General features: G+C 42.6%; 1 protein-coding gene across 1 annotated transcript in view; it reads right to left on the bottom strand.

Moving 5' to 3' along the window:
- The window catches only part of LOC143806607 (protein-glutamine gamma-glutamyltransferase Z-like), a 49,809-nt gene extending 42,707 nt beyond the window's left edge, over window positions 1-7,102 (bottom strand). The window contains exon 1 of the mRNA XM_077287343.1: window positions 7,026-7,102. Within this exon, the coding sequence (XP_077143458.1) occupies window positions 7,026-7,035 (10 nt within the window). The 5' untranslated portion in view covers window positions 7,036-7,102. The remainder of the gene's footprint in view (window positions 1-7,025) is intronic.
- Between the last annotated feature and the right edge of the window lie 20,860 nt (window positions 7,103-27,962).

Raw genomic sequence — 27,962 nt, 5'->3', positions numbered from 1 at the left:
CAAGGATCGGGCCCGCAAGGACCCCACCACTCACCAGGCCCCGCGCAGGCAGGGCATCGTCACCACCTTTAAGCTCCGAGGAGGCTGGGGCTTTATTAAGGAACCGGGGCTATATGCGGAGATCTTTGTCAACCGACGGGATGTTGAGTCACACCTTAGAGAGGGCCACCCCGATCGGGACCTCTACCCGGGGGACAGCGTTACTTACACCCGGCATTTTGGGGAAAAGGGGTGGTTTGCTCTGAACGTCTACAAGAAAGAGAAACCAGCCCCTGTAGCCAAGGTGCCACCGTGTGATCGATCCGTAACCACCCCGGTCGCCCCCACCTGTCTGATCACAGAACCTGCGATCTGCCGCATGACCCCCGCAACCACCGTAGTGGCCAAGGAAGTGCCTTTTCAAGTGACCGATGTTCCTGATGTACCAGCGCAGAAAGACGTGGGAACGCAGACCCTCATCACCGCACACGATCTGGTTGTGCAACAGACCCGCACCCATGGGGTGTACCTGGCCGCGGGAGTGAATCTGGAACCTGACCTGCCTGTATTGCAGGGGTTCCCCCGCCAGGTGGCGCCTCGTGGGGGATTCTGAATTGAATGCTCTTTTATGAAAATGTAAATAGTTACTGTTTGTTCTTTAAGTTGCTGCTAAACCCGTCCAGGGTAAACTTTAAACAGGTGACCCCTTTGTTGACCCGGGGTCACTATTGTTGTCTTCTTGAAGTTTTGCACAAAGTTACACAAACTGCGAAATCATGGACTGTGCATGATTTGAACTTTCTTGTAAATAGTTTGCACCTTCTTAAAGGTGCTTCCTACTGGTTTTGTTTAAAGACATTTTGCGAAGATACCATTCCGGAGCCTTTGCATGGACTGGTAGGCTGAGAAGAAGAGCTACCTCAGAAAGACTTGATCTCCTCTTAAAGGGGAGGTTAGAATTGAACTTGAAAGTGATACTGTTTTAGAACAGTAATGTCAAGATAATGCTTTGAAGGAAATGTAACTGTTTTTCATGGAAAAGTTATGTGTGTTTAATTTGTTTAAAATGTGAAACCTAGATAATGTTCTTTGAAGAGAAAGATGCAGAAAGCCCGTAGGGGTAGATGTAGAGTTCCGTTTAACTGAAAGTAAAGAAGTAATAACGAAGGTGAGGATAGAAGGTAAACCCTGCGTCCCCATAGAAAGTTAGTTCGTTACTAAGGACAGAAAGTAGACCCGTAGGGGTTAGTGAGTGAGTCCTTATAGGAGCCAAGCAGAGTGGGCTCCATGCTCTCAAATTGAAAGGAATGTTATGTCTATACTATGTATAGTAGAGAAAGGCAGTAGGCCCTGGCTGAACGGGGCGGTCCTGTAAAAGAAAGGAGAGGCAGTAGGTCTGGTGCCATAGGGACAGGCGGTCCTGCAGGTTCAAAGTAGGAGAATGTGAAGTTACCTTGCCCTGTAATGTGATTATAGGCCTTTGGTAAACTAAGAGTGTATGTTTCCTAAAGGCAATGTTAATTTATTGTTCCAGCATTTGCACTTAGTAGAATACCCGGTTGGGTAATGAGAGTTAATTGTAGCCTGTTGCTATGATATTTAATTATGTTTTGTAACGTTAAAGTGTCCTCACCTCCCGTAAAGGGAAGCCTGTTCAAGTATGCTTATTGTTTTGCACTCAACAAATTTGTATGTCTTTTTGCTAACCTGTATTGTTGTTTTCTTCCCAGTCCCGGAGTACTGTGTTTAACCAGGGGGGAGTGCAGCGCCCCAGAGTCCTGGTCGTTGCAGTACTGTGGCTCCGCCACTAAGGGGAGCCATGGTGCGTTCGATGGCACTGAAGGAGTTCCTCCAATCAGGTATCACAGACACCAATATGTTTCACAGCTGGGCCTCCGGGGGGAGCTAAGGGTGCTATTCATTAGGCCACTCCCCACCATAGTGGGTAAACTGGGGGTCAGGCAGGAAGTTAGTAGAGAAAGCTGACTGGATTGAACGAAGCAACACCTAGTGAGAGAGGGTGTTGTGGAGGGAGAGACAGTAGGGCCTCTGCCAGGGGTGGGATCCTGGCAGAGGCTTGGCATTGAAAGAACGTAACGGGACCGTGCCTGCTCAGAATAGCGGCGGTGCCCTAAGAAAGGACTAGAAGCGAGATAGATTGTGCTGAGTGAGAAACGAGATCAAGCAGAAGGAGAATACCAGCAGGGGTTTTGTTGAAAGAGGCAGCACCTTGCTGAGGCGCATTACCGGTGGCCGGAACGCCGAGGGAGTGGAATAATATACAGCTTTAAGCCATACTCCAAACAGCGGCAGGACAGTCAGTCTCAGGCGGGCTGTCTACCACATATCACCTATGAAGTCTTGGGGGGCAATTGCGGGAGAGGGGCGTCTCTAGGGTCCCGGAAGAACTCCAGGCCTACCTGACAAACGGGTGCCGTTCTTACTGTAACATCAGGAAGGGACGGAAGATTAGAAGAACATCAGTTAATCGAGTTGTGAGGGAACTTAAGAAACAGACACAACAGTTGTGGGGTACTTTCCGTAAGCACAGCAGGGAAGGACTACAACACAAAGCGCTAAGAAGGAAGGCACTGATTTCCACCTGCGAGGAGAACTCTGGAAGTGCCATTGGACCGGCCGGACTTGCGCAGCCTGGTGAACCGGATTCTGGACTGAGGACCGAGAGATCTCCAGTAAAGAGGTAAAGAGACTGCAACCTGGTGTCCTCGTTATTTACCGCGACCTGCACCCCACAACTGCACCGCTACACCACCGTTAACAGTACTTATTTGCAACGGACGTCCCCCACTGACAGACAGGGCCACGGACCGGGTCTAGCCACCGTGACAACCCCAGGACTGAGATCCCAGAGGCCCGGCTCCGGGTACCCCTCGGCCCTGCGGCGGTGTGGGGGCGCTCCATTTAGCCACAAGAATTCCAGCACCTCCAGAGAGGAGTTGTTTGTGTGCTGTTGCTGACTGTATGACCACTGTATGCTACCTGCTCCGTTAGTCAGCTGTGATCCTCTGTGAGGTTAACAGAGCACAGCATTACCTTTAATCCTGGCGACTCTGTGAAGCAACAGAGTTCGCTCCTATACAGACCGGGTGACGGAACCAGCGTCTATTCAGGCGTAGTACCGCCATATAGTGCCGCCATTTACTAGCAGCAGGTTCCACTCCTGCACGGTGGACCCTGGGCTACGAAAGCACCTATACTATCTCCATATTTACTTGGTGCATTCCGCCAGCCCTAACAGAAAGTCTGTCCGATCTAAACTCTGACTTTCCCTGCAATGCACCATAGTTCTCCTTCCTTCTTCTAGGCTGTCCATCTGCATTTTTCTGACTTTTACCAGAAGGAAACATCATGGCTAGTGAGTAGTGTGGGAGAGTAACATTTGTCACATATAGTGCTCAGATAGGTACAGTGTTACTTATAGCTTGCAGTGGGGGTGAGTAGCACTTGCCACATATAGTCCTTAGATAGGCACAGCTGTTGTGAATTCTGTTGTGAGTTCTGCTCTTAGGCTCCCTCCGGTGGTTATAAGTGGTAGTGCTGCTGTTTGTCCTTCACAACAGTCATCAGCTGCTTCCACTTTGGACGGGGCTATTTAGTCTGGCTCTTTCCTTTAGTGAGTGCCAGTTGTCCATTGTTTTCTAGGGATCCACATCTCTGCTTGGTTTCTCCTTCTGGATTGTCCAAATCATCAAAGATAAGTCCTGGCTCTGTTTTTGCAGTCCACATGCGGTGGACTTAATAGTTCTGTGAATTGCTATGTTTTTTCTTGTCCAGCTTTGTCTGTGTTAAGATTTACTCAGCCAAGTTGGAAGCTCTGGAGTCACAGAGTTACCCTCCATGCCTTAGTTAGGTGTGGAGATTTTTGTATTCTCTGTGGTGGATTTTGTAGTATTTTTTATACTGACCGCACAGTACTCTTTCCTGTCTTTTCTTTCTAGGTAGCATGGCCTCCTGTGCTAAATTCTGTTTTCAGTCTGCGTTTGTAATTTCCCTCTCCTCTCCCAGTCAATATTTGTGGGGGGCTGCCTTTCCTTTGGGAATTTTCTCTGAGGCAAGATAGTATTCCTGTTTCTTTCTTTAGGTGTAATTAGTCCTCCGGCCGTGACGAGGTGTCTAGGGAGTGACAGGAACATCCCACGGCTACTTCTAGTTGATGTGTTAAGTTCAGGGTCTGCGGTCAGTATAGAGGCCACCTACTCCAGAGCTCGTCCATGCTGCTCCTAGGCCACCAGTTCATAACACACAGCGTTACTTATAGCTTGCAGTGGAGGTGAGTATCACTTGTCACATATAATGCTCAGATGAGCACAGCATTACTGATAGCTTGCAGTGGGGGTGAGTAGCACTCGCCACATATAGTGCTTAGATGTTAGATGGGCACAGCGCTACTGATAGCTTGCAATGGAGGTGAGTAGCACTTGCCACATAAAGTGCTTAGATGGGCACAGTGCTACTGATAGCTTGCAGTGGGGGTGAGAAAGATTCAGTATTATAGAACACTACTACTGCTCTCACTTCTACTGGAAGGAAACAGGAATCATTTTTAGGTATATGGTTAAGCATTTTAGTTCCAGGTCCATGCTGTTCTCTGCCTCTTTTGTCACCAGGAACTCAATGCTTTAACTATTAACCGACACATTGCAGCTCTTGCTTCTTATGAACTGCACCTCAGATCTTCTAACTTCTATCGGTGGAATTTCATTGGGCATTATCTGACTTGGGCAGTTTTCACAATAAATAGTCATAGGGCAGCACGGTGGCTCAGTGGATAGCATTGCAGCGCTGGAGTCCTGGGTTCTAATCCCACCTTGGACAACATCTGCAAGGAGTTTGTATGTTCTCCCCGTGTTTGAGTGGGTTTCCTCCGGGTTCTCCTGTTTCCTCCCACATTCTAAAGACATACTGATAGGGAATTTAGATTGTGAGCCCCATCGGGGACAGCGATGATAATGTGTGCAAAACTGTAAAGCGCTGCGGAATATGTTAGCGCTATATAAAAAAAATAAAGAAAAAAAAAATAAAGATAAACTCCCATAAATGATGCTGTGACCCTATTTATTAGTGCACAATATGTCACATATCTGTTGCACTTATATTTCAACACCACAAATTGCACTGCAGTAAGAAACATGTACTTAACACAGACGGAAGTACACAGCACAAGATAGCACAAAGCTCAACAAAACATATGCCTAAAGATGGCCTTGTATATAAACAATACAATTTAGGCAACAAGATGTTATCCCCACTACAAAAGAGTGAATTGTAACCCATAACAAAAATATGCTCATAAACTTAGTAGGGTTTTTATGGCATAAGCCCTTAATTTTTATAAAAGTACATAATGTAATAATTGATGACTATGATAAAAGAAGGTGTCTGAACACACAATGCATCATACCTTACAACTCTTGGGGTTGCGGAACCAGTTACAATGCCAATGCTGATACCTGCTTTATACAGAAATGGCCATAATGGGTATGTGGGCTTCAGAACTGGACCATAAAGCAAAGAAAACGGATGGCCAAGCTGATTCTCTTAGATGGTGCATTGTTGGAATCTTTTGATCCTGACAGTTGTGTAGATACTACTTTGACATGCACTACTTAGATGAGTACAACCCTTGACATTAAGTGCATTTTTTAATTACAATGACCTACTTCTGCCTAATAAGGCTATGTGCACACTTTGCGGGGTCCTCTGCGGGTTCTCCCGCAGCGGATTTGATAAATCTGCAGGGCAAAACCGCTGCGGTTATCCCTGCAGATTTATCGCGGTTTGTTTTGCGGTTTCCGCTGCGGGATTACTCCTATACTATTGATGCTGCATATGCAGCAATATGCAGCATCAATAGTAATGGTAAAAATAATAAAACATGGTTATATACTCACCCTCTGACGTCCCGATCTCCTCGGCGCTGCACGCGGCGGTCCGGTTCCAAAGATGCTGTGCGAGAAGGACCTTCGTGACGTCACGGTCATGTGACCGCGACGTCACGGTCATGTGACTGCGACGTCACTGCAGGTCCTGCTCGCACTGCAACCCTGATACCGGACGGCCGTGTGCAGTGCTGAGAGGTGAGTATATCATTTTTTATTTTTATTTTTATTTTTTTTACACTAATATGGTTCCCAGGGCCTGGAGGAGAGTCTCCTCTCCTCCACCCCGGGTACCATCTGCACATTATCCGCTTACTTCCCGAATCGTGGGCACAGGCCCATGCGGGAAGTTAGCGGATCAATGCATTCCTATGGGTGCAGAATCGCAGCGATTCTGCACAAAGAAGTGACATGCTGCGGGTGGTAAACCGCTGCGTTTCTGCGCGGTTTTTCCCGCAGCATGTGCACAGCGGATTGCGGTTTCCATAGGGTTTACATGTAACTGTAAACGCTATGGAAACTGCTGCGGACCCGCAGTGTCAAAATCGCCGCGGATCCGCGGTAAAACCCGCAAAGTGTGAACATGGCCTAATGGTCATGCAAAACTGCAAAAAGTCTTCAGGAACGGTTTGAGGAACACAACAGAGTTCAATGTATTGACTTTGCTTTAAAATATCAACAATCTGAGGGCTGTGCTGGAAAAACAAGTCCTATCCATGGACGTCCTTTCTAAAGAATTCACTGCTAATGTCTTGGGTGCCAGATGCCACAGAACACCTTAGAAAGTCATGTAAGGTCTAATCCTCAGAGCTGTTTTGGCAGAACAAGGATGCTCTAGACAAATGGATATCATGTTTCTATATGTTTTGGCTGTAGAGTCAGGTGAGAAGAGCTGTCAGCACATTAGTAACTGAGACTTCCTAATAAGAGGATTGAATGATGGGGGATCTATTTAAGGTTTCACTAAATTTCATAGGAAATAACACATATGGGCGTATAATGGGACGTTGATGTGACAAGTGGTGGTTTTTTCTCATAACAAATTCTTGTGTTATAAGAAAGAAGAAGCTTACAAGCAAGAACAACGTTCTGTCAATTCTACAGAAAAGATATTGTATTAATATAAAGATACAGGGGTTAACTTACGAAAACTCATGTCTTCTGCCGCGGATGTCTCCCTGTATCTGTAAATGTGCAGTTAGGAGTTTACAAACCGTGTAAAGGTATGATCTCAAAGTTCAACAGCATTGTAAAAACTCAGAAGGGAAATGTATCTGTGGAATGTCAGTTTGTCTATGGTCTGTATTGTTTGCTTTCCTCTTATCTCCTGAAAACAAATCGATCTTATCTAATCAAACCAGTCTTATCTATCTATCTATCTATCTATCTATCTATCTATCTATCTATCTATCTATCTATCTATTTATTATCTATTATATATCTATCATCTATCTATCTATCTATCTATCTATCTATTATCTATCTATTACATATCTATCTATCTATCTATCTATCTATCTATCTATCTATCTATCTATCTATTATCTATCTATCTATCTATCTATTATCTTTCTATTATCTATCTATCATCTATCTATCTATCTATCTATCTATCTATCTATCTATCATCTATCTATTATTTATCTATCATCTATCTATCTATCTATCTATCTATCTATCTATCTATCTATCTATCATCTATCTATTATTTATCTATCTATCATCTATCTATTATCTATCTATCTATTATCTATCTATTATCTATCCATCTATTACTTATCTATCTATTATCTATCTATCTATCTATCTTCTTATCATCTATCTATTATCTATCTATCTATCTATTATCTATCTATCATCTATCTATTATTTATCTATCTATCATCTATCTATCATCTATCTATCATCTATCTATTATTTATCTATCTAGCATCTTTCTATTATCTATCTATCTATCTATCTATCTATCATCTATCTATTATTTATCTATCTATTATCTATCTATTATCTATCTTACTAAAGAACAAAATGGAAAGCAGCACTCCAAAAAGTTTTTCAAAATAAGGCGGACTTTATTAGGTCCACATGGCGTGGTGACGTTTCGGCTTCAAAAGCCTTTCTCAAGCAGTGAATCAACCATGTGTATACATATATATATATATATAGGTCATACTTAGTGCATTATAATCAATACAAATTAGCAAATATAGTGTATTACAAAACAGTATTCGAGCATAATCACACAGTATATGCCATTAATACATCTACTGTATTAGAAAGTGCATATGCTAATAAATATCATATTACTATAATATATACATTCTAAAGTGCATAGTATTTATTAAAGTCTTTAAGTGCTATCATGTGATTTTCATTAATAGGGGATAACTCACCCAGGCGTGCATTGCTTTTAATCAGCAGTACTTGTACATAAACGCCATTCTCGGCGTCCCTTACGCCTTACTGTGCATGTACTGTATGTCAATCATTTGTCACTTCCAAATCAGCCAATAGCAGTATCCATTCATTGGGATGTTACCCGCACATGTGTAAAGAAGGAGGTCGGAAGAATTTCAACGCCATATTGGATGTGGCACAGCCATAGAAAACTCTTCTGCACTTGTGTGACATTCCTCCAATATGTCACACACAACAAATACAACGTTTAACTTAATATTTCCAACAACATCATCATGACTTAATCTTTACTTAAACAAAGAATCCTTATATAGTCATTTTAATATTATTATTTTCAGACAATGTTGCATTAACATTCCTTTACAAGTAATGATATTGTTTTTTGAACATGGGGTGGTAATAATCCACCCTCACCCTGATGTATCGAACAGACCCCCTTGAAGGGGTTACTTTCAAACACCAATGGTCCCAATTCCACGCCTCAACATGTCCGATTATCCACCACCCTCGGATCCTTCAGACGGAACCTGAAAACCCATCTCTTCAGGAAAGCCTACAGCCTGCAATAACCATTCTGCCGCCTCACCACCACCCGAGCTGCCGGCTCACCAACCACCCGAGCTGCCGCCTCACCACCACCAGAGCTGCTGCCTCACCAACCACCCGAGCTGCCGCCTCACCACCACCAGAGCTGCCACCTCACCAACCATCCAAGCTGCCGCCTCACCAACCACCCGAGCTGCCGCCTCACCAACCACCAGAGCTGCCGCCTCACCAACCACCAGAGCTGCCGCCTCACCACCACCAGAGCTGCCGCCTCACCACCACCCAAGCTGCCGCCTCACCACCACCAGGGCTGCCGCCTCACCACCACCCAAGTTGCCGCCTCACACCACCAGAGCTGCCGCCTCACCACCACCAGAGCTGCTGCACCCCCGACCTTCTGTCTCTTCCCCATTATCCCGTAGAATGTAAGTCCACAAGGACAGGGTCCTCTCCCCTCTGTACCAGTGTGTCACTGTAAACCCGTTTACTGTAAATGATATCTATAACTTTGTATGTAACCCCTTTCTCATGTACAGCACCATGGAATTAATGGTGCTATATAAATAAATAATAATAATAAAATAATAATAACAGGGGAAGAGTAAACACCCTTCCAGGTATTCCCACTCCCCCAGTAGAGCCATAAAGGTGATTCTCGGGTTTAAGTTGTTTTACCAAACCCCATTTAAAACTCCTTATTATATAAGACCAGTTGTAGAGAAAACTGCTATATGGCTAAGGTTATAGTGACAAAAATTTTTTTTAATTTTTATTCAGGCAATCATTTGTTACAGAAACATTTTTTAGAAAAAATATTTATTTTTCAAAAACATGGCAATGCAACCTCCTAGATGAGTCTGTACCCTCATAGTGATTCTTTAGTGGTGGTGGGGTTTTTTTCAGTGAAAAAAAACAAAAACATTCCGTAAAATATTTTTACATTAAAATTATATTACAATTTTACAAATATATATTTTTCTTGGGGATTTTTTTCACTATTAAGGATTAATAGAGTGATTACAGATGGATATAAATTACATTAAATTTTACATTACCGGATTAATCTTGAATTCATCATTTAAACCCGCTGGTTTGAGTGTATTTAATCTTTCTATCCACTCCAATTTTTTTAGTTTTAAAAGACGGACCCTATCCCCTCCCTTCCTCTGTGGAGGGACTACATCAATTATTCTAAATTTAAGTTGTTTTTCAGAATGATTCATTTCTACAAAATGTTATGATACTGGGAGGTCCAGTCTTTTCTTTCTTATTGTAGATCGGTGATATCTATCGATATATCTATCTATCTATCTATCTATCTATCTATCTATCTATCTATCTATCTATCTATCTAGGCTTGGGGAAGGCTCAGTATGAGCCGAAACATCGCAATGCTATGTGGATTTGAATAAAGTCCACTTTTTATTTTTATTCAAAGGGTTGTACCACCCTATCAAAGAAACTGAAATTCACGCGCAATTACTGAGACCCGATCTACCAGCCACCAGGGCAGAAAGCCTTTAAAAAAAAAGCTATTTTTTCGATCTAGCCATGTATTGCATGGTATCTCATGCATTTCACTCAACATCATGTAATGCTGCATTTATCTGGTAGCTGTAAGACTGGCCCAAGGGGAAAATTGACACAAAATAAGGAAATATCACTAAGGCAGGGCATGTGCCCAATTAGTGAACACATCCATGCCAAGAGGGAATTCCTTGCATAGACATAGGGCCAAGAGGGAGATATAGGAGATTCGGAGTGACAAGAGAAAGAAGCAGCCCTGTTCAAGGTTGTCATCTGCTGACAGTGGCCTGAGAAAAAAGCAGAAGGTGATATCCTTAGAGAGAATGAATTGGTGTGAAGACACCATCACCAAAGGTTCTTGTTCCAGCTAGAGGAGCATACAGAATGTACAAGGCTGACAGAGGCCTGACAGAGGAACACCTGATATTTCCATGAACAGTGTCTAAATTGCAAGGTTCTTGCATGTTGTGAGCTGGGCAAGGAGGCACACAATAGACCTCTGTCAGAACAACCATCTGGTTCTACAAGACAGCTATCATTACTGGCATCTACCTAGGTGGAGACCTTTTTCACGATTGATTCGCTGGTAGCAGAAGATGGTACCTTCATCTGAGTATAGACACTAAATTTTGCAAGAGCTGTAACCACTAAACATCACACTTTCTCATGAGTGAGAAAACAAGACTTTGGTATTGTACCAGCTATGGCCCTTCTAGTTAAACAAAAGGTCAGCTCTCATCACTCAAGCAGCCCATGGAACAAAGCCACCACAGCAAGCAAAATGTGGTCTGGTCATTCACAATCTTTGAAAGTTAAGTTCTAAAATACACACAACATACATATTCACTTAACTTGTTGTATACCCCCAGATACCAGTCAGGCTTCTCTATGTGAAAGTGTTCAGAGTCAGGGAACTTGTGTCCTGACGGACATCATATTTTTCTACAAGGAATGCTGGTGGAGAAAATGTACGTATCTACAGTTTTTATTCATTTACTAGCTGAAGAGTCTGGCGTTGCCTGGGCATAGTAAATATCGGTGGTTAGTTATAGCACCTCACTTCTCTTATTTTCCCATCACGCCTCTCATTTTTCCCCTCACATCTCTCATTTTCTCCCTTACACCTCTTATTTTCCCCCTCACTTCTCTTATTTTCCCCCTCACTCCTCTCATTTCCCTCTAACACTTGTCATTTCGACCTCACATCTGTCATTTTCCGATCACTCCACTATTTTCCCTCACTCCTCTCATTTTGCACTCACACCTTTTCATTTTCACCTCACACCCCTCATTTTCACCTCACACCTCTCATTTTCCCCTCAGTATATACATGTTTGTCATCTCCCTTATATATAGTACTAGATTGTGGCCCGATTCTAACGCATCGGGTATTCTAGAATATGCATGTCCCCGTAGTATATGGACAATGATGATTCCAGAATTCGCAGCAGACTGTGCCTGTCGCTGATTGGTCGAGGCAACCTTTATGACATCATCATCGCCATGGCAACCATTATGACATCTACGTCGATAGTGTGCCCGTCGCTGATTGGTCGAGGCCTGGTGGCCTCGACCAATCAGAGACGCGGGATTTCTACGTCGATACACTGACAGCTGCCGTATTTCCTATATGGTACATTTGTTGCTCTTGTAGTTTGTCTGCTTATTAATCAGATTTTTATTTTTGAAGGATAATACCAGATTTGTGTGTGTTTTAGGGCGAGTTTCATGTGTCAAGTTTTGTGTGTTGAGTTGCGTGTGGCGACATGCATGTAGCGACTTTTGTGAGATGAGTTTTGTGTGGCAACATGCGTGTAGCAACTTTTTGTGTGTCGAGTTGCATGTGACAGGTTAGTGTAGCAAGTTGTGTGCAGCAAGTTTTGCGCATGGTGAGTTTTGCGCGTGGCGAATTTTATGTGTGGTGCGTTTTGAGTATGTGCAAGTTTTGTGTGAGGCAACTTTTGCATGTGTTGCAACTTTTGTGCATGTGGCAATTTTTCCGCGTGTGCAAGTTTTGCGTGTGGCGAGTTTTCCATGAGGTGAGTTTTGCACATGTGGTGAGTTTTGCGTGAGCGTAGTTTTGCATGTGGCGAATTTTGCGTGTGGCGAGTTTTGAGTGGCGACTTTTGTTTCGACTTTTATGTGGCGAGGTTGGTGTATGTGTGGTGAAATGTGTGCTGAGGGTGATATATGTGTTCAAGCACGTGGTAGTGTGTGGCGCATTTTGTGTGTGTGTTCATATCCCCGTGTGTGGTGAGTATCCCATGTCGGGGCCCCACCTTAGCAACTGTACGGTATATACTCTTTGGCGCCATCGCTCTCACTCTTTAAGTCCCCCTTGTTCACATCTGGCAGCTGTCAATTTGCCTCCAACACTTTTCCTTTCACTTTTTCCCCATTATGTAAATAGGGGCAAAATTGTTTGGTGAATTGGAACGCGCGGGGTTAAAATTTCGCCTCACAACATAGCCTATTACGCTCTCGGTGTCCAGACGTGTGACTGTGCAAAAATTTTGTGGCTGTAGCTGCGACGGTGCAGATGCCAATCCCAGACATACACACATACACACATTCAGCTTTATATATTAGACTAGCTGAAGAGCCCGGCATTGCCTGGGCATAGTAAATATCTGTGGTTAGTTATAGCACCTCACTTCTCTTATTTTCCCATCACGCCTCTCATTTTCCCCATCACATCTTTCATTTTCCCCCTCACATCTCTCATTTTCTCCCTCACACCTCTCATTTTCCCCCTCACTCCTCTTATTTTCCCCCTCGCTCCTCTCATTCCCCCCTAACACTTGTCATTTCGACCTCACATCTGTCATTTTCCAATCACTCCACTATTTTCCCCCACTACTCTCATTTTGCACTCACACCTTTTCATTTTCACCTCACACCTCTCATTTTCACCTCAGTATATACATGTTTGTCATCTCCCTTATATATAGTATACACCTGTATGTCATCTCCTGTATATAGTATATACCTGTATGTTATCTCCCCTGTATATAGTATATACCTGCTGTGTGTCATCTCCCCTGTATATAGTATATACCTGTATGTCATCTCCTCCTATATATAGTATATACCTGTATGTAATCTCCTCCTGTATATAGTATATACCTGTGTGTCATCTCACCTATATATAGTATATATCTGTGTGTCATCTCCTGTATATAGTATATACCTGTATGTCATCTCCTATACATAGCATATACCTGTATGTCATCTCCTCCTGTATATACTATATACCTGTAGGTAATCTGCTCCTGTATATAGTATATACCTGTGTGTCATCTCCTGTATATAGTATATACCTGTATGTCATCTCCTCCTGTATGTAGTATGTACCTGTATGTCATCTCCTCCTCTATATAGTATATACCTGTGTGTCATCTCCTGTATATAGTATATATCTGTGTATCATCTCCTCCTGTATATAGTATATACCTGTGTGTCATCTCCCCTGTAAATAGTATATACCTGTGTGTCATCTCCTCCTGTATATAGTATATATCTGTATGTCATCTCCTCCTGTATTAGACCTCGTTCACACGTTATTTGGTCAGTATTTTTACCTCAGTATTTGTAAGCTAAATTGGCAGACTGATAAATCCCCAGCCAACAGTAAGCCCACCCCCTGGCAGTATATATTAGCTCACACATACACATAATAGACTGGTCATATGACTGACAGCTGCCGGATTCCTATATGGTACATTTGTTGCTCTTGTAGTTTGTCTGCTTATTAATCAGATTGTTATTTTTGAAGGATAATACCAGACTTGTGTGTGTTTTAGGGCGAGTTTCGTGTGTCATGTTGTGTGTGTTGAGTTGCGTGTGGCTACATGCATGTAGCGACTTTTGTGAGATGAGTTTTGTGTGGCAACATGCGTGTAGCAACTTTTTGTGTGTCGAGTTGCATGTGACAGGTTAGTGTAGCAAGTTGTGTGCAGCAAGTTTTGCGCATGGCGAGTTTTGCGCGTGGCGAGTTTTATGTGTGGTGCCTTTTGAGTATGTGCAAGTTTTGTGTGAGGCAACTTTTGCATGTGTTGCAACTTTTGTGCATGTGGCAATTTTTCCGCGTGTGCAAGTTTTGCATGTGGCGAGTTTTCCATGAGGTGAGTTTTGCACGTGTGGCGAGTTTTGCATGTGGAGAGTTTTGCGCGTGGCGAGTTTTGAGCGGCGACTTTTGTGTTTCGACTTTTATGTGGCGAGGTTGGTGTATGTGTGGTGAAATGTGCGCTGAGGGTGGTATATGTGTTCGAGCACGTGGTAGTGTGTGGCGCATTTTGTGTGTGTGTTCATATCCCCGTGGTGGTGTGGTGATTATCCCATGTCGGGGCCCCACCTTAGCAACTGTACAGTATATACTCTTTGGCGCCATCGCTCTCATTCTTTAAGTCCCCCTTGTTCACATCTGGCAGCTGTTAATTTGCCTCCAACACTTTTCCTTTCATTTTTTCCCCATTATGTAGATAGTGGCAAAATTGTTTGGTGAATTGGAAAGCGCGGGGTTAAAATTTCACCTCACAACATAGCCTATGACGCTCTCGGGGTCCAGACGTGTGACTGTGCAAAATTTTGTGGCTGTAGCTGCGACGGTTCAGATGCCAATACCGGACATACACACATACACACATGCACACATTCAGCTTTATATATTAGATGTACTGTATTTATTTACATCTAACTGCCATATTGGAGAGATGATGCACAAAACTTGTTTTCATATGTTGGTTTCAAGTTCCAGGTATTCTTATGTTGTACTGTAAAGTTTATAACCTACCCTATATAGTTTCGAGCAGAGCTTTACTAGTTTTGGACCTTGACCATAGGCGTGCACAAGACGTTAAATTTAAGGGCATTGTCAACTGGTTCCTAAGAGTTATAACTTATGAATCCTCCTTGTACATGGTGGATGGCAATAGTGGAACACCTTGTGCGTGGCTCCCCAATCCAAACTGTGTAAGCGTGGTTCCCTGCTCGACACTGTGCAAGCACGGCTCTATGATACACGCTGTGCAAGCGGATTTGAGTGACGTCGGCGCAACCACGGGAACATTATTCAAACTGCGTTGGCGGCAACGACCAGAATTGAACCAAATGAAGCACACCCCTATGACTGAATGAGCAAGTATGATCTAACTATATAAATTGCTTTTTTCTCATTACTAAAGCTCCGTTTTTAATTAAAAAAATGTTTAGTGATGCACATTGCATCACTAAAAACACACTGGGGACAGTTTAGATGTTAAAATGAAATGACTGGTTCCTTTTAATGGTTGGCAAGATTTTATTTACCTGAAATTCTGTGCCTTTTTTTTCTACACACATACCTTTGATCATTTTGGCAAAAGAGTTCTATTTTAACCTCTCCGGTCCACAGGACTTGTTTACAAAATGCTTCAGCATGTTTAGATGTTCTTTTGCATACATCTGATGCTGAATTTTATGGTGAGAAAGAAGGAGAGGTTTACTTCTGATGACTCTTCCATGAAGGCCACATTTGTGCAGGTGTCTATAATACACTTACATTTTGAACTGAGGAAAAGGTGACCTTTAAAAAAAAAAGCTTTGCTATATTGTTATAGACTTCTCCTGCTTTGTGGGCCTCGACCATTTTCATTGTCAGAGTCTTAGGCAGCTGCTTAGAAGAACCCATGGTTGATGTTCTTTGGCACAAGGTTAGAGGAGGCTGGGTTTTTATAAAACTGGGAAATTTGCATCACCTTACCTTTCCTAATGATGACAGTGAGCAAGCCATAACCCTAACAGGCTAATTGATGTCTGAAACCTTGGTCAAATTTATCTGAGAACAAAAATATTCAAGGGCGCCCAAACATGTGCAGCGGACCATTTTCCTTTTTGTAATTTTTAAAATGTAAAAGGTGAAAAAAAAAATTATATATATATATATATATATATATATATATATATATATATATATATATATACTATATAATTGTCTAAGGGTCACTTCCATCTGTCTGTCTGTCTGTCCCGGATATTCATTGGTTGCGGCCTCTGTCTGTCATGGAAATCCAAGTCGCTCATTGGTCGAGGCAAAACAGCCATGACCAATCAGCGACGGCCACAGTCCGAAAGAAAATGGCCGCTCCTTACTCCCCGCAGTCAGTGCCCGGCGCCCGCATACTCCCCTCCAGTCACCGCTCACACAGGGTTAATGGCAGCGTTGACCGTGGTGTAACGCACCCGGTTAACGCTGCTATTAACCCTGTGTGACCAACGTTTACTATTCATGCTGCCTATGCAGCATGAATAGTAAAAAGATCTAATGTTAAAAATAATAAAAAAATGAAAAATAGTTACATACTCACCCTCCGTTGGCCCCCGGATCGAAGCGGTTACCGATACTCCCGGATCGAAGCGGTTACTGACTCTCCTTACGACGCCCCGGTGACTGCTCCATGCATTGCGGTCTCGCGAGATGATGACGTGCAGTCTCGTGAGACCGCTATGCCATCATCTCGTGAGACCGCAATGCACTCTTCAGACCGGAGCGCGCAAGGAGCATCGGTAACCGCTTCGATCCGGGAGCATCGGTAACCGCTTCGATCCGGGGGCCAACGGAGGGTGAGTATGTAACTATTTTTTATTTTAATTCTTTTTTTTAACAGGGATATGGTGCATACTACGTGACTGGCCAATATACTACGTGACTGAGCAGTATACTACGTGTCTGTGCTGTATACTATGTGGCTCTGTGCTGTATACTACGTCGCTGTGCAATATACTACATGGCTCTGTGCTGTATACTACGTGGCTGGGCAATATACTACATCACTGGGCAATATACTACATGGCTGGGCAATATACTATGTGGCTGGGCAATATACTACGTGACTGGGCAATATACTATGTGGCTGGGCAATATACTATGTGGCTCTGCTGTATACTACATGACTGGGCAATATACTATGTGGCTGGGCAATATACTATGTGGCTCTGTGCTGTATACTACGTGGCTGGGCAATATACTACGTGGCTCTGTGCTGTATACTACGTGGCTGGGCAATATACTACGTCGCTGGGCAATATACTACGTGGCTGGGCAATATACTACGTGGTTGGGCAATATACTACGTGGCTGTGCAATATACTACGTGGCTGGGCAATATACTACGTGGCTGGGCAACATACTACGTGGCTGGGCAATATACTACGTGGTTGGGCAATATGCTACGTGGCTGGGCAATTAACTACGTGGGCTGTGCAATATACTACGTGGACATGCATATTCTAGAATACCTGATGCGTTAGAATAGGGCCACCATCTAGTATATATATATATATATATACAGTTAGGTCCATATATATTTGGACAGAGACAACATTTTTCTAATTTTGGTTATGGACATTACCACAATGAATTTTAAACAAAACAATTCAGATGCAGTTGAAGTTCAGACTTTCAGCTTTCATTTGAGGGTATCCACATTAAAATTGGATGAAGGGTTAAGGAGTTTCAGCTACTTAACATGTGCCACCCTGTTTTTAAAGGGACCAAAAGTAATTGGACAATTGACTCCAAGGCTATTTCATGGACAGGTGTGGGCAATCCCTTCGTTATGTCATTCTTAATTAAGCAGATAAAAGGCCTGGAGCTGATTTGAGGTGTGGTGCTTGCATTTGGAAGGTTTTGCTGTGAAGTAAACATGCGGTCAAAGGAGCTCTCCATGCAGGTGAAGCAAACCATCATTAAGCTGCGAAAACAGAAAAAACCCATCCGAGAAATTGCTACAATATTAGGAGTGGCAAAATCTACAGTTTGGTACATCCTGACAAAGAAAGAAAGCACTGGTGAACTCAACAATGCAAAAAGACCTGGGCGCCCACGGAAGACAACAGTGGTGGATGATCGCAGAATAATCTCCATGGTGAAGAGAAACCCCTTCACAACAGCCAACCAAGTGAAGAACACTCTCCAGGAGGTAGGCGCATCAATATCCAAATCTACCATAAAGAGAAGACTGCATGAAAGTAAATACAGAGGGTTCACTGCACGGTGCAAGCCACTCATAAGCATCAAGAATAAAAAGGCTAGACTGGACTTTGCTAAAAAACATCTAAAAAAGCCAGCACAGTTCTGGAAGAACATTCTTTGGACAGATGAAACAAAGATCAACCTCTACCAGAATGATGGCAAGAGAAAAGTATGGCGAAGGCGTGGTACAGCTCATGATCCAAAGCATACCACATCATCTGTAAAACATGGTGGAGGCAGTGTGATGGCTTGGGCATGCATGGCTGCCAGTGGCACTGGGTCACTAGTGTTTATTGATGATGTGACACAGGACAGAAGCAGCCAAATGAATTCTGAGGTATTCAGAGACATACTGTGTGCTCAGATCCAGCCAAATGCAGCCAAACTGATTGGTCGTCGTTTCATACTACAGATGGACAATGACCCAAAACATAAAGCCAAAGCAACCCAGGAGTCTATTAAAGCAAAGAAGTGGAATATTCTTGAATGGCCAAATCAGTCACCTGATCTCAACCCAATTGAGCATGCATTTCACTTGTTAAAGACTAAACTTCAGACAGAAAGGCCCACAAACAAACAGCAACTGAAAACCACCGCAGTGAAGGCCTGGCAGAGCATCAAAAAGGAGGAAACACAGCGTCTGGTGATGTCCATGAGTTCAAGACTTCAGGCAGTCATTGCCAACAAAGGGTTTTCAACCAAGTATTAAAAATGAACATTTCATTTAAAATTATTGAATCTGTCCAATTACTTTTGGTCCCTTTAAAAACAGGGTGGCACATGTTAAGTAGCTGAAACTCCTTAACCCTTCATCCAATTTTAATGTGGATACCCTCAAATGAAAGCTGAAAGTCTGAACTTCAACTGCATCTGAATTGTTTTGGTTAAAATTCATTGTGGTAATGTCTATAACCAAAATTAGAAAAATGTTGTCTCTGTCCAAATATATATGGACCTAACTGTATATATATATATATATATATATATATATATATATATATATATATATATATATATATATATATATATATACTGTATATATATTCTCCTAAAATATTAAGGGAATGTGTCATCTTTAACTTTTGGACTTTTAGAGATCATATCATCTTAACTGTTCACAATAGTAATTTTGACCAGGGGTGCCCAAACTTTGACGTGACACTGTATACATATATTTCACACACATATATACACATTACAATCTGTGCACACAGTACACTCAATGTCAAATGCAGTAACTATTTTTCCCTGCAATATGTTTCATAGTTTATAAAGTTGGAAGAAGACCAGGAAGTTAACCTAATATGTCGATTTAGAAAAAGGCAAAAAAAACCATGAGGCAGATATCTAAGGAGTAACATTACTCATGGAGAGTAACATACCGACTGGTATGTCACTCTCCACAAGGAGAAATGTTACCCCTTAGACCCCAGTCCAGAGCCTCTCACCTAACCAAATCAGTTCTCATACTTTGCACTGACGAGGAGCAATAGCCCGAAACACCGTGTCTGCAAACTGAGATTCTGGTTTGGCTTTTAGCCTAAGCCATATTGCAAGGCTCGTTAAAGAGTCGATAATGACTTGTAGGATCGCTGTTTCCAACAGGGGGCACTATAGAATTCAAGTCCTCTTCCGCTCTATAGAGGCAATTTGCACGAGGCAGATGCTAATTTTCCCAACCTTAGTGAAAAATAATTCCCAACTCCTCATACATCTATTAGACTGGTTCCCTGCATCAACATCCCATCACAGAATCTTGCAACCATAACTATTAAAGGTATGTTTTTGAAGAAAGGCATCCAGGATCTTCAGTGAACCAACAATTATAACATCTTGTAGAGGAGAGTTCCATAATCTCAATGCTTTTACAGTAAAGAATCCACAATATCTCTGCTTGCACTGTAAAGAATCATTGTCTGTGATCCTTCTTTCTGCTAGATATGGAGGACGCTTACCTGTCACTGTTGGTGGCCTAGGTGTAGAAAAAAAACCATTAGATAGATCTCCTCTAGTGTCCCTTCATATATTTGAACATGGTAATAAGATCGCCCCTAAGCCTTTGTTTTATAAACAAAATAACCCCAACTTTGATAACCTCCCGTGGTATTACAGTTCACTCATTCCCTTAATTACCTTGGTGGCTCTTCTCTGTACCTTCTCTAGCTCAGTTATGTCCTTCTTATATACCGGAAACCAAAACTGCACACAGTATTTAAGTCCCTGCTCACACTAGTGTATAAATCGGGCAAGTACACTGCGAGAAAAAAAATCAGATGCCATGCGGACCATCATTACGACATCCGATTTTTACCAATACATTACAGTTCTGTAACATTTGAAACTGTAAATAGATTAATAGCTTCTGGGTAAAAAAAAACGAATTGCAGACGAATGACTAGCGAGAAAAAACTATGTTCTTGTCCGATCCCTTAATGCATCCAGTGATTTGATACTTTTAAAAAATTGTCCTATTAGTGCAAAATACAACTGATCATAACAATCAGTGTCTGGGACACTGGGAAAAAATCTGGATGAAAAAGCCCCTTTTTTTCTGTGTGTAAACAAAAGATACAATTAATACTTGTATTGAAATATTACAAAAAAAAGCAGAACTGGTTCACAACAATTATCACTTGCTACACTTGTGGCCGACAAAGACAAAATGCAAATGAAAAATGTTGAAATGAAGTTGAGCAAGGCAGTCGTTATCTTTGATAAAACAGAATTTTCTGGACTTAGGTTAAGACAATGTGTGAATTAATTTAAACTTTTAATCTTTTCCGCACTACACCCCAAAAACAACCTACAAGTACAGAAAAGGAAAATGAACAAACCGGGATGACATATGGCTGCCTGCTAGGGCAGCGCCCCAGAGTCCTGGTCATTGCAGTAACGTCATTCTTCCACCAGGGGGAGTGATATTACGTCTGAAGGTAATAAAGGAGTTCATCTTTCCAGGTATCACAAACCAAATACCACACTTTATACTCCAATCCACCAGGGGGAGCTACGCTCCTATCTAGTAGGGCACTCCTCACAGAAGGGTAAAACTGGTGGTTTGGATAGAAAGTTAGTGAGACGCTGCCTGGGTTTGACCCAGTGAGCACCTGTCAGGCAGACTGGGGGAAAGGAGGAACATCTGAGCTGCAGACAGAGGGTCCCTGTCAGGGGTGGGATCCTGACAGAGGCCTAGCGAGACAGAAAGACACGGAGCTGCGCCTGCCCCACGTGCAGCAGCATCCTAAGAAAGGACACGAAGAGAAGTGTATTGTAGAGAGTGAGAAACGAAGTCACAGCACAAGGAGATAATACCGGGAGGAGTTCTGCCCCAAGATCGGCAGCCTCCTTCTGAGTCGTGTAGCCGGTGGCCGGAACACCGAGGGAGTAATTGACGCATTACTTCAGAGACCAGCAGGACAGTCAATTCCAAGTTGGTTGCCCGACCTTAATACCTAAGAAGACACAGTGGCAAATTGTGGGGGTCGGGGCGTCTCTAGGGTCCCTATAAACAAGCCTCAGGCCATCAGTCATACGGGTTTTTCCTATCCACACCATCTGGGGGACAGAGAGAAAGACATCTAAAACATCTACGAAAGTTGTGAGGACCTTACCGAGTTGCTCAGCAGGGAGGTACTACAACACACAGGCGCTAGTAGGAAGGCTACTGATTTCCACCTGGATAAGGGGACTCTGGATGTGCCTTCGGACCGGCCGGACTCTGCCTACCCTGTGGTCTGTACCCTGGACTGTGGATGCTGAAGTCTTCAGTAAAAGGTAAAGAGACTGCAACCTTGTGTCCTCGTTATTCTCTGCGCCTTACATCGTCCACCATCACCACCTACACATCCGGGAAGCCCTGGGGACATACTTCACCTGTGGGAAGGTATATCATCTAGCTGCCATCACATCACCCCAGTGGACCCCTAAGCAGCGTCGGTCATCCTGACCGAGTACCACAGGTGGCGTCACGAACATTCTACAAACTACACCTTTAATTGGACACCCCTCAAAGGGACACGGACCGGGTCAGGCCACTGTGACATTCCCCGAATCGAAGGACCCGGTACCGAGTACCCCATTGCCCTGACGTGGGGGCGCTGCACTAGCATTTCCCATAAATGTCAGATATATTTTAGATTTTTTTTTAGAATTTCTTTTTATTGGTATATAATCAAAGGCCAGATCCCTGTACAGGGGTGAGAGGGTAAATAACAGGGTGCCCTTGGAATCTGAAAATTAGGGTGTCTTGCCCCAGTGCTAACCATGGTAGCTTTTTTTGATTTGACAGTCGATACAGGCTGCCATTTATTTACCCATGTACTTAAAAAAAAATTCTAAAAGAAATAGTAACAATCAAACATTTTTAGTATTACTGTTTTTTTGTGGGATTTTAATTTTTTTTTATATTAACCCCTGATAATCCGATGATCCTGCTGCTCTGATTCTGGTTCTGCTGCACAAAGCTCCAGAAAACAGGACGTACTGCGTGCTCCTACTGCAAATACATCACTGTGAAAACTGCAATATTGCAGATATTAAAAAAAAAAGTTTGTTCCCTTGCAAAACTTGTGAAGTACAGGGTTAAACTGAACTATGACTGTCCTAACTTTACTGTAACAGTGGTCAGCGGTTATCGTATCAGCTTGTAACAGAAGAAAACCGAAGTCCGAGGAAGTGAAGCACAATTGTGTCAACCCTGTTGACAAATGTTCCCTTGCATCATTGACAGTTCTCTCCCAATAGGTTAACGAACGTTTGTTTTTCTTAAAGGGAACCTTTCAGCAGGATTTTGCATAGTAATCTACAGACAATGTCAGGTTGGCGCTGTTATACTGAAAAAAATGATACCTGGGTTGATGAAATCCATCTTGTGGTTGTTGTTTAATCTTTATTAAACAGAAGGATCTGCACTGATAAGTTCATGTGACAAAGGTCTGAATGTCTGGGGTCGATATATAGGAGGTCATGATTAAGAGCTAGTGTTTTAATGTTTTATGTTTTAATCTACTAATAAATGTGATGTTTTATGACTTTTACGGTTGCTGGATTTTCCCTTTTTTTTTTTTGACTGTTCATTTGTTTTAGGGGATCTGGTCCGACCATGATGTTCTTCTCCAGTGATCGCTCTCTTCGTGTGATGTGTCTAAAGTAAGCAAGTCATCGCTTGGTGATCCTCACTTCCAGTGAAGTGACATATCTGGCTTGGTTTGTTCTAAAATTGATTTGTTTGTTCTTCTTGCCATCCATGGTATTGACAACCACGTCCTTCTTCATCACCACATTTAGAAGATATTGATTCGTCTTCTGATTTGTTTCTTTATGGTCCAGGTTTCGCTTCTGTATGTTACCAGTTACCACTGAAAATACCAAACTATGTACGAGCCGTGTCTTCGTCGCCAGTAAATATTCCACAAGTTGAATACCTTGTCTAGTGACTTAATTGTTGATCTTCGCTACACCAGAGGTTTTATTTCTGCAGAATGAGAAGAAAATACATTTCATAAATGGCACTCCAGAATCAGAAGCCAGATAATTTGACGTCCAAGTGACCCCCAGACATAAACATCAGTAGATAAATTTGGGGTCGGTTGGCGGAAAGCCAATGTATTGTAATCCAAGTTCTACCTCCCATTTTTTCTACTCGTCAAGGAATATCACATCTTCAGATAGGAGAAAAGATTGAGGATAAGGGTGGCCATTAGGCCTGAAAGGAGCAGGCTACAAAGGAAAGGAACTGGAAGGGAAAGGCGTGGAGATAGAAAACACATCTCTATTGTGGGTCATGCTGTCCAATCCAAGGGCAGCATTAATCGCAGCCTGGCTGCACGATGGTTTGCTGGAGAGTTTCAGAGATAATACACTTAGAAAATATGGATGGCGATCATAGCACTAGACTAGTCTGGCAACGCCCCAGGCCGGCTCATCCAAGCACCACAGCAGCTGATTGATAGGTCTCACTGTAGGATCACAAGTGGGAGAGATCTGTCAATCATCAGCTGCAGAGCTGGGAAGAGCCAGCAAGGGGCAGAGCTGGAGTAGTCTGGTCTTAACCTATGGTTCCCTATTTGGATCTTCAAAGTACCGTATTTTCTGGTGTATAAGACGACTGGGCGTATAAGACGACCCCCAACTTTTCCATATAAAATATGGAGTTTGGGATATATTCGCCGTATAAGACGGGGGTCATCTTATGCACCGAGTGTCGTCTTATACGGCGTGTGCGGTCTGGATGATTCCCAGGGTCTGGAGGAGAGGAGACTCTCCTTCAGGCCCTGGGATCCATATTCATGTAAAAAAAAAAGACAAAATATTGATATACTTACCTTCCGACGGCCCCCGGCTCTCAGCGGTGCACGCGGCGGCCTCCGTTCCCAAGGTTCCTTTTAAGTTTACCTATACACAGTATGATGGAACCACAGCTCCCCTGTGCACAGTGTGAGGGGCCCACAATTCCCCTATACACAGTATGCTGGAACCACAGCTCCCCTGCGCACAGTGTCAGGGGCCCACAATTCCCCCATACACAGTATGATGGGCCCGCAGCTCCTTTATACACAGTATGATTGGCCCGCAGCTCCCCCAAAGCACAATATAATGACCCCAACAGTAGTCCTCACTCTGTATAATAGCCCCCCACAGTAACACAAACACTATATAATGGCCCCCACAGTTTATAATGGCCCCCAACCTGTTTAATGGCCTTTACAGTAGCCTCTACACTGTATAATGGCTCCCACAGCAGCCTCGATGCTATATAATGGCCCTCACACTTTATAGGAGCCTCCACAGTACTATCGACACTGTATGATGGCCCCTAAACTGTATATTGGTCCCCACATTAACTCTCACACTGTATTATGGCCCCACAGTGGTCCCAAATTGTCCTGACAAGCACAAGCACACAAACACGGGGAGAACATACAAACTCCTTGCAGATGTTGTCCTTGGTGGGATTTGAACCCAGGACCCCAGCGCTGCAAGGCTGCAGATTTACAGAGGCAAACATACCTGGCTGGGATATTACAGCCAGTGGCTGATACTTGCCGCACATGGTTTAGTATCACGTGTCAGGCTTCCTTTAATAACCTTATTATAATAAGTTGCTTATTATGGAAATTATTAAATACAGTGCAGCTCATGTCATGGTTACTGTACGGCGGCGTATTATTAACAGGCCGAACTGAGACTCTGCGACTGTGCCAGCCAATGTGCAGAGTCTCAGTCAGACAGGGGAGCAGGCATTTTGCTGTCCTCTCCCTGACACCTCAGAAGCGGCCATGGCACCGGACGGACGGTCCCTTTTATGTGACGGGACCTGGGATGGCAGCCCCTTCTGCCTCCCCTCCCACCGGTAGTTAGGCTACTGTTTAGAGCCATTGATTGGACGTGGGACATTTTAGGGCTAGGTTGGTTTGTGCTAGGGGTATAAATATAAATTGCAGCCAAAAAAATATATATTTTTTTCTACCTAATAAAAAATACCCTTCCTGGAAATGTGTTTTTATCGAAATGACATCCTAATGCATAGGAGACGCGACAAAATGTGTCATTTTCAACATTCCAATTTTACCGATGAGGTTTATACATAATGACACATTTGTAAAGAAATGACATTTGTGACAATGTGATGATTTTAGACACAAAATCAACTTCGGGAATAAGCTTCAATTTTTGTAGCATTGTCATTTTTAGAAAATGTTAACATTCTTAGCACATTTAGCACGATGCCCTAAAATTAGGTCGGACGTAAAAGGCTTCCAAAAGGCGTAATGGCTTTGTAAAGTCGATAAAACACGTACATTTTATATTACTGTACAAGCAGCAGGATGGGAAAGTGTCCATTTTATTGGCGTCTTCAAAAACAAATTACAAAAATTGACACGTTTATGAAAAAAAAAAAATGCAAATTGTATTTTTTGGGGTGGCCAAGAATGTGTAACTACTGTAAAAGTGAGGGAGGTGAAAACATATATTGAACACATAGATAAAGAATTAATTTCATTGTTTTTTACACCTAGGCCAGCAACTATAACGAGGGAGCATCCTCTATGAGTAGAAGAAAGAAGGTTTAATCATCATTACAGATGATGATTCTTTACAGTGCAAACAAAGAGATTGTGGATTCTTTACTGTACGAGCAGTGAGACTATGGATTCTTTACTGTATAAGTAGTGAGACTATGAATTCTTTACTGTACAAGCAGTGAGACTATGGATTCTTTACTATACAAGCAGTGAGACTATGGATTCTTTACTATACAAGCAGTGAGACTATGGATTCTTTACTATACAAGCAGTGAAACTATGGATTCTTTACTATACAAGCAGTGAGACTATGGATTATTTACTGTATAAGCAGTGAGACTATGGATTCTTTACTGTATGAGCAGTGAGACTATGGATTCTTTACTATACAAGCAGTGAGACTATGGATTCTTTACTGTATGAGCAGTGAGACTATGGATTCTTTACTATACAAGCAGTGAGACTATTGATTCTTTACTATACAAGCAGTGAGACTATGGATTCTTTACTGTATAAGCAGTGAGACTATGGATTCTTTACTGTACGAGCAGTGAGACTATGGATTCTTTGCTATACAAGCGGTGAGACTATGGATTATTTACTGTACGAGCAGTGAGACTATGGATTCTTTACTATGCAAGCAGTGAGACTATGGATTCTTTACTGTACAAGCAGTGAGACTATGGATTCTTTACTGTACGAGCAGTGAGACTATGGGTTCTTTACTATACCAGCAGTGAGACTATGGATTCTTTACTGTATGAGCAGTAAGACTAAGGATTCTTTACTATACAAGTGGCGAGACTATGGATTCTTTACTGTACAAGCAGTGAGACTATGGATTCTTTACTGTACGAGCAGTGAGACTATGGATTATTTACTGTACGAGCAATGAGATTATGTAACTCTCCGCCACAACATGGTTGATTCACTGAAAAAGCTCAAGGAGGAATTGAATACCTTTCTTGAAAAATACTATGTCATAAGTTATGGTTTTGGAAACAAAACTGAGGTTTTTCCGCTTAGGAAATAGCAAAGGCTTAGAAGCAGTCGTATTACACTGTACAAATATATGAAGGGACAGGATAGAGAACTTTCTAATGATATGTTCACACCAAGGCCTGCAAAGATGACAAAGGGCATCCTTTATGTCGAAGGGAAAGAAGGTTTAATCATCATCACAGATGGTGATACTTTACTGTATGATCAGTGAGACTATGGATTCTTTACTGAGCGATCAGTGAGACCATAAGCAGTATAAGCAGCATAACAGTATAACAGTACAAGCAGGGAGACTATGGATTCTTTAGAGTACAAGCAGTGAGACCAAGAGTTCTTTACAGTACAAGCAGTAAGACAATGGATTCTTTTCAGTATGAGCAGTGAGTTTATTGTTGTCTTTGCCACATGATATTGTAATGGTTGATTTACTAAAAATGCTCAAGAAGGGTGTCATCAATGTTTTTCTTGATAAATATAATATTAGAGGCTATGGGGGCTAGATTCTGTGATGGGACGGTAATCTAGTGATCTCCTCTGCTGAATGTAGACTCGAAA

The sequence above is a fragment of the Ranitomeya variabilis genome, chromosome 2, assembly GCF_051348905.1.
Source record: "Ranitomeya variabilis isolate aRanVar5 chromosome 2, aRanVar5.hap1, whole genome shotgun sequence".
Taxonomy (NCBI): domain Eukaryota; kingdom Metazoa; phylum Chordata; class Amphibia; order Anura; family Dendrobatidae; genus Ranitomeya; species Ranitomeya variabilis.
The sequence above is the reverse complement of the archived record's forward strand: the minus strand, read 5'-3'. Positions and strand labels throughout refer to the sequence as shown.